The 9,059-nt window shown below is 31.9% G+C and overlaps 1 protein-coding gene across 1 annotated transcript; it reads left to right on the top strand.

Annotated features, from left to right (window-relative positions):
- The first annotated feature begins 522 nt into the window (after positions 1-522).
- LOC123694618 lies at positions 523-4,293 on the top strand. The gene is made up of 2 exons (XM_045640101.1): positions 523-2,504; positions 3,066-4,293. Exons 1-2 carry the CDS (start codon positions 1,436-1,438, stop codon positions 4,124-4,126), a joined length of 2,130 nt encoding a protein of 709 aa, XP_045496057.1. The 5' UTR covers positions 523-1,435; the 3' UTR covers positions 4,127-4,293.
- Positions 4,294-9,059: the final 4,766 nt, after the last annotated feature.

A 9,059-nucleotide genomic window follows, 5' to 3' on the forward strand; every position in this document is an offset into this window, starting at 1 on the left:
AGGTATTTATTAACCGTTACCGGCTGTCAAACTGTGAACATCATAATAAAGCAGCTCCCGAGAATATCTTAGTTAAAGTTATTTTCACTGTTTTGGCGATATAAAAACAACACGAAATATAAATATAAGTGATGTTAAAAGTAAGGAAGTGTTGATTTCACGTAATTCTGGACTATTTAATTATATATTGGCAAGTAATAGTACTATTTTGCTAGAAATTATCTACCTACCCTCCAAACTGGAAATTATTAGTCATTGTCAAAACGTCAATTGACAGATGACAGTGTCATTCATATAACTGAGTGATACCAACATAAAGGAAATAAAACTGCTATTCATTACGTTCCATTATAGTCAAATATTAATTTAAAATATGGATGATCAGTTTCAACTTTTATTTGAATCATTAAAAATTGAAACGCAAAAACAAACCATCGAAATACAAACATCTGTAACTAACAGGGTAATGGAAATATTGGATGTAAAACTAAAGCCTATCATCGAAGAAAATAAGATCTTAAAAATAAAATTAGAAAACCTCGAGAAAGATATGGAAAGCTTGAAAAGATCAAAAAAGCAGAAAAACTTAGTATTTTTTGGCATAAAAGAAGACGAGAATTCGAACATAGAATTACTTGAAAAAGTGAAGAATGTTATTAAAAAAGACCTAGGCATTGATTTCGATGAACGAGAGTTAAATAATGTCTTTAGAATTGGAAAGAAAAACCCAATTGATAAACCGAGACCTACCCTAGTTTCCTTCGTAAATGAATGGAAAAAAGATGTTGTTATGAAATTAAAGAAAAATTTTAAAGATGTTTACATCACAGAAGACTATACTAAAGAAGTTCTTGAAAAAAGGAAAATGCTGCTGCCACAACTGATAGAAGAGAGGAGTAAAGGAAACATTGCATACCTTAAATATGACAAAATAATAATAAAAGGGAAAAGTGTTATAAATAGTAATAAAAATGATAATCGGCAAAAAAGAAAAACATCAACGTCCCCTGAAACAAACCAACCAAGAAAACAACAAACCTTAATGCCTCCGAACAACAAAATATTAAATGCTTATGATTTATTGAGGACGAGACGCAACTCTCTCCCATCCATCACCACAGATAACAAACAATAGCAACTAAATGTCGGTAAACGGAAAATACAACATTCATTTAATAAAAATAACAATTTAAAAACAAATCATAACAATCCCCCAAGCCGACCGGTCCTCGTGGGGGAAAATGACCACGACCCTCTAAAGGTTAAAAATAATGCCAACATACACATAAACACTAACACATGTAGTCAAGTCAAGAAAACAAATAATATTTATTTAGCAACTTTGAACTGTCGATCTCTAAGAACACCTGAAAAACTCCAAGAATTAGAAATAGCATTGGAAGAAATAAAATGGGATATAATAGGAATAAGCGAAATGAGAAGGTTTGGAGAACAGATTGAAGATCGTGGAAAGTATATACTACAGTATAAGGGAGAGACACCAGGACTGTATGGAGTCGGATTCATGATCAAAAAGAATTTAGCAAACAACATAATAGAACTAAGAGGAATATCAGAGCGTATCTCAATTCTTAACATAAAACTAAACGATGAAAAGTGGTCCATTATTCAAGCATATTCTCCAACCGAATCAGACAAAAAGGAAGATTTAATAAAAACTGATAAATTCTATGAAGAACTCCAGAACACCATCGAAACATCACATAAAAATGTGTTATTGATGGGTGACTTTAATGGCCAAATCGGAACACAAAATAGGGGCGAAGAATATTCCATAGGAGACTTTGGTTTTGGCACTAGAAGCAAGAACGGTACAAGGTTGGTAAACTTTTCACTACAAAACAAATTAAGTGTTCTAAACAGCTTTTATAAAAAGAAATTGACAAAGAAGTGGACATGGATCTCACCTAACGGCCTTCATAAAAACGAAATAGACTTTATTATGTCCAATAATAGAAAAGCTTTCAAAGACCTGTCGATCATACAAAATTTAAATTTTAACACCGATCATAGAATGGTACGGGCTACAATGGCAGGCACATATCCAAAGAAAACAAGACAATTTCATAATAAATATGCAGTGGTTCAGTATACTGGCGACACAGAATTATTGCTAAAAAATCTTAAAACATCATTACAGACAAAAGAACATTTACCTATAGAAGAAAAATATAACAAGCTACTACACAAACTAAAAACTGTAACTAAGAAAACAAATACAAACACCAAGAAAGAAATCTCATCTGAAAGTAAGGCACTACTACAAAAACGCAAGGAACTACTACACGATAGAAAAACAAAAGAAAACCGGAAAAAAATATCTGAACTAAGTAAATTGATTAATGAAAAATTGCGCAAAGAAAGAAAGACAAAACGAACCAATACAATGAAGAATTTTATAGAAAAAACAGGAGGAATAAAAAAGGCAATAAAAGAACTAAATTGCAAAAAGGAATGGATAACAAGTATGAAAAAGAAAGACGGTAAAACTATAGAAAAGAGATCAGAGATACTAAAAGCTGCTACAGACTTTTACCAGAACCTATACCAAAGCCAAAAAAATAGACAAAATGTACAAGAAAATGACGCATTAACTGATGAAGAGGAAGTGCCTGAAATACTTACAGAGGAAACCATAAAAGCCATAAATACACAGAAAAACGATAAAGCTCCCGGATCAGATCTCGTTACAAATGAACTACTGAAAATAACATTACCAGTGATGGCTCCGAAGCTTACAGATATTTTTAACGAAATTATCATAACAGAAAAAATTCCCGACGATTGGACAAAATCAACCATTATACTACTACACAAAAAGGGTGATAAAGGAGATATATCAAATTACAGGCCCATTAGCTTAATGTCGAATATTTATAAGGTATTTTCAAAAATCATATTATCAAGAATTACAAACACCCTTGAAGAAAATCAGCCGAAAGAGCAGGCTGGTTTTCGTCGAAATTTTTCCACTATAGACCACATTCACACCCTTAGACAAATAATGCAAAAATATAAAGAATATAACAAGACTTACTATCTAGGGTTTGTTGATTTTAATAAAGCATTTGACACGTTAGAACACGAGTTTATATGGATGGCACTAAAAACGCAGGGCGTACAACCAAAATACTTACGAATTCTACAAAACGTATACACCAAGAGCACAGCGCAAGTTAAGCTTGAAACTATTGGCCAAGAATTTCCCATCAGAAGAGGCGTACGCCAAGGAGACCCTATCTCTCCTAAATTATTCTCAGCAGTCTTAGAAACAATATTTAGGAAATTGGATTGGAAGAATCTAGGATTAAATATTAACGGCGAATACCTGAGCCACTTACGTTTTGCAGATGACATAATTATTTTCTCGGAAAGCCCAAAGACATTACAATCAATGCTGCAACAATTAGCTGACGAAAGTGCAAAGGCAGGCCTTACGATGAATTTAATGAAAACTAAAATTATGTCAAATTCTACACAAAATGATACCATAACATTAGACGGAGTGGGAATAGAATATGTACATGAGTATGTTTACTTAGGACAACTTATATCTACCGAAGACTGCATGAAAGAGGAAATAGAAAGAAGAATAGCTAACACCTGGAAAAGATACTGGTCGCTAAGCGAAGTTATGAAGAACAAAGACATGCCAATGAAAGAAAAAAGAAAGGTATTTAATATGTGTATTTTACCATGTTTGCTATACGGGTGCCAAACTTGGGCATTGACAGAACAACTGGCTAACAAAATAAAAGTTTGTCAAAATGGAATTGAGCGAAGTACAATAGGGGTTAAGAGAAAAGATCGAGAAAAACTAAAAGATATTAAAAGTAAAACTAAATTCAAAAATGCATATATAACATACAAACAACTAAAGTGGAAATGGACAGGCCATATGATAAGAGAGAAGAAGGAAAAATGGACTAGACAAATAACAGAATGGTACCCGATAGACTGCAAAAGGAACAGAGGAAGACAAATTACAAGGTGGGAAGATGGTATTCGGAAAATAGCAGGTCCAACGTGGACTCGAAAGGCTAGGGACAGAACAGAATGGCGATCTTTAGAGGAGGCCTTTGTCGGAAGACAAGTTGAGGAATAACTACCGTTTGCCGAACTAAAATCACTTAAATATAAATATAGTTTATAAAGTATAATTAGTTAGTAAATATTTAGGAGTAATTAGTTCTGAGGCATACTTAGAAAAGTTTTGTAATTTAAATTAAGATCAACAATAAAGGCTTTTTATTTTTATTTTTATTTTATTTTATTTATTTATAGTAGGTATTTATTACGTCTATTATTATCAATAATTCTTTTCTCATTTACTCGCTACAGCCTGTCCCTTGCACGTCTCAACTCTCGTTAATATCAGCTCGATCTTTATCAAAAGCGTGTAATATTGAATGTTCGTCTTTATGTTCGTACGAGTTAAATTTATGATGTGTTGTTTGAATGGTTTGCGGTATTCATAATGTATGTTAATTCAGAGACGCAGCGGGAATGCAGAATTGGCGCGAAATGAGGAAAATGTAAAAATGTGTTTAAAACACGTTTAAAAGCTGATTTTGCGGTTTTTATTGATGGTTTGAAGTGTAGTGATGGTTCAGGAATGAGTTTAAAGAAATGTTCAAGGTTTTTTCTAAAAAAAAAATCGTTAATGCATTTTTTTGGTAAGAATAAACAAAATATCAAAGATTGTGATAGTGAATTTTCCAATTAAGTTGTTGGTTACACAGCAAGCTTGTTATTTTAAGGACAATAATATTTTGAAATTTTCTTTTTGAGTCATGATTCTTTGTACAGTTGTCCCTTTGCTTTTGTTGAAAAAATGGCCTAGATAGCCCTTTCTTGTTTGTTTAAAAAACTGTATTTTTGAACAACAAAACTGCAACAATCTGATTCCCTATTCCCTTTTGCCTTGTGTATAAATGTTCGGTCAACAATGTTTATTCTGGCGCGAACAATAACATATGGAGCGAAGGCTTTGCGGATATGAGGTGTACTTCCGGTGGACCGGCACTTCCGGTTACACGTTTCCTCATGCCATTTTACTGGGCTTAAGCAAATCGATATTGTTATGATATTTGAATGATATATGAGAATGGTGGGATGGATATTTTAAATAATAAAGAATATTGGTTGGTTGGTCATTTTTAGTAATGAAAGAAAAATTAGATTAGATAGGTTGGTCATTTTTTATGAAAAATCTAATGATAACTAATTGTTCGTTATATATTTTTATAGTTATAACACCGTTATCCATGTAAAGACGTATCTCGCTCATATTTAATCGAACACATAAAGCTTGGACGAGCATGAAATTAGCCTTGTCTTGACTTGTCTAAATAAAGACCTCTAAACGAAGTTTATTTTTTGTTTATTACATGAATAAATATAATGATATCTTAAATAATTGTCAATTTTATTAAATTGTCTATTTTTAAGTGATGTAATTTTTCTCAACGATGCAGATTTTCCAAAAATACAAGCAACCTTTAAGTCTGTAGAACTAGCTGTACAGATTTAAAGATTACAAAGAGAGACACATAGATCTATTAAATAACCATTACGCGTCGTTTTCCTTATTAACTAATGTCTCAAGTTACTCTCTGAGGACTCGTTGAGACGACGGGAAAAACCCAAAACTTGTAACGCTTACAGGTGCAAGCGTGAAGGGACTGTTTGAGATATGGCGCAAAGATTATTTATGAGACAGATGTGACAGTTTATAATAGAATTAAAGAATTAATAAAGTTTTTAAATAGATTAATATTGTGTGTACAAAAATTGTAAAAAAATCACATTATAGAAGTGAAAACTTACAAACGGTATTGTTTTCTGTATTTTGAAGTCTAGTTGAATAAATAAATTTTTGATTTTGAGTTAATTAATTCGTTTCATGGCCCTATTACATTACTATTAGAATCAAGCTTATGGCGGAGTCAAATTGTACTTACTTTTGCCATGTCCATACAAAAATATCGTATAAATAAATCAAACTCAACAAACTTCTGCTATATCTACACAAAATAGCCCATAGTTTAGTCTTTGCACTTAGTTTCCATGTCACGTCGTTGGATAGCATCTATGAAGTAAATCATGTCCCAGTCACGTTTGGGTTCGCCAGCTTTCTGAAGAATACCTGTTACTTTGCTACATTTACTTTGGACAAAGTTTTATCTGGCCTTCGGATGGGTTATTGATTGGGGGATAGTTATTTTTGGGAGTTTACGAGTAGATGAGTACCTACTCTACCTAGATATTAAAAGAAAATTATCGTGACTCCCTTTATGTAACTTTTATTTTTGGTTTTATGGCATTCAAATGGTTTATAAATATATACTTTTACAAATTATTATTATGTACACAGCTTAGAACAGACAGCACTCTATAAAATTAAAGTCTATAATGTTACCCGGCAAATGTTACTATGGTAAAATAATTTTCAATCAGTTTAGTAGATTTTGAGTTAAATGCAAACAACAATTCTAGAAAGCTCTTAGTTTATGATTGTACCGACTAACTATTGTTTAGTAGTAGAATAGGTACTGTCATTGGATAAATATTTGACATCACAGGATAATAATTACAATAATTCAGCGAGTTCCCAAAAATGGTATATCTTAGATACTAATATTATAAAGCTGAAGAGTTTGTTTGTTTGTTTGAACGCGCAATCTGAAGAACTACTGGTCTGATTTGAAAAATTATTTCGGTGTTGGATAGCCCATTTATCGAGGAAGGCTATATGCTTATCATCACGTTAAGACCAACAGAAGCGGAGCCACGCGGGTGAAGCTAGGAGCGCAGCTAGCCTTCGATACATTGGATAGATTGCATTCTAATCAGAGTTGAAAAGGTTTAAAATGCTATTATCATTTTGTTAAAGTGAATATACCAACCCGACAGAATACGATTTAAAACAAATATCATGCATTTATAAACAGGTAAATACAAATATCCCACAGGTGGTCCACGTCCCGGTCATAAAGCGATTTGTGCAGACCTTCCCGGTTATCCGCAAAGGTGACGTTATCCGACCATTTTATTGCATACCGGTAAATATTGCATTTTTGTCTGGATCGTAGTTTATACGATGATAGTTGGAGACGGGTTGGTCTGTGGAATAGTCTTCGATTCTTTTTCATTCGTGTGTATATGTAACACTATATGTTTTGTTTATTGTTAGTTTCATTAGGAATTGTTGGAAAATTGTGTTTTGAAATGCAAAACTTACAATGAAACGTAAAAATGTTACTATGATACTAAAATCTCTTTGTTGAGACTTAGGAAGAACAGTTCTTCTTCCCTTTATGCTAACACTCGTTTCATCAAAAAATTGTAAGAAGCTGTATGCAATTGAATAAAAAAACCAAGACGGTTTCTAACGCGGTGGGGACAAACCGCTGACTACGTGAAACCCTTTATGACATGGCACAGAGTAATGTTCTATCAGAGAACATTAGCAATGTATATTTAACAGCAGCTGTTGTTCTAAGTAATTTTGTGTTAAGAAGATACTCCGCATTTTTCTAATGAGTACATACGTGAAAAGTCTATTTAACATACTACTAATTCAATACGTGATTACGAAAACGATCATAATATAAAAAAAATCAACAATTAAATAAAAGCGGAACTAGTGAATTGTGTGCTTCATTTCAAAATGACACTCCCTTCAATTTTTGAAACTTAAACTCGAAATGAAAATTTATTTATTCATGTTATATACGACTAAATTAACTGCTTCTGTTCCTTCCACGACCAATAATCAGCAAGATTACATAGTTAACTCGATAATAATGTCTCTATATTTCCTACTCTATGTTGGTCTACAAAATTCCCCATCGCAGGAGCAATGGGGCGTTTTATGTCTTCATTGAGAGTTCACTGCAGTGTCGCCAGATAAGGAATATTGGCTGATAGGATGTTGGACTATGGCTTTGTGGACATTTATAGAAATATGGTGTAAAAGATTTTGTGGATATTTTGAAATATGTTCTTACATTTATATTAGTAAATATATCACGCCATGATTTGCATGTATTTTAAAGACCATATGGACAAACAGACAACGATAAGTGTACTGTTTTATGTTATGTACGTAATGATTGTATTGATGATAAAAGCAATTACGGATTTTAGAAAATGCACCTATTTATATCTACAATTAAAAAAAATGTTGGTCACTATTTTTAGTGACAAAATGAAGTTCAAGACAATTCAAAACAAGCCTGAACATTGCGTGATAAAATTATTTATTTATACAAAACACCTTTTTCGATACTATTATGTTACCACCTCCCAAAAATCGAATTAAAGAATTATAAATGAATTAATTGTACTAATTATCAAGAGCACGATTAGAGCATCGACGGGTTTTATCAGAAGCAATTAAGCCGACAAGCGGTTTCAATTAGCCGACTTGATATAGCCTGTCTGCCTTTCACACTGTTGTTTGGACGTCCTTTTTGTATATTGTGTAGAAGTTATATATTTAAACATTATAAGCGATTAAAATTATTCATAAGTATGTAAATAACAACGTATTAATATGTTTTTTTTTATAATTTAACAATTTGTTTTGATGAAGGTTCAATGAATATTTATTTATATATACATCTTTACTTACAAGTAGATACCAAACATACCAAAACGCACAAAGATAACAATTATTACAAAGTTTAACTTAAAAATAAGGTATAATTAGAGACAAACGATAATATTAACATTAAATAGGTCAACTTCAGAAAAAAAATTATTATTGCTCGTAAAAAATTATTTAACAAATAATAAATATTTGATTTTAATATTGAGAATAAAAAATAACAGTTTCATTATTTATTGTTTTAATACAGTTTAATTATAGTACCCACATATTGTAATAATTCCAGTAGCTGCTTTGGATATTGGCTGTAAAAAAACCACAAACGAACAGACGGACAAAAAAACAGTATTCGTTGTTCCGCTAAACTTTCAAATGCATTTAATACAAAGCAGTTGGATACTTCAATTTATTCATCCTTCAGTAA

This window comes from Colias croceus, chromosome 9 (assembly GCF_905220415.1).
Source record: "Colias croceus chromosome 9, ilColCroc2.1".
NCBI classification, from domain to species: domain Eukaryota; kingdom Metazoa; phylum Arthropoda; class Insecta; order Lepidoptera; family Pieridae; genus Colias; species Colias croceus.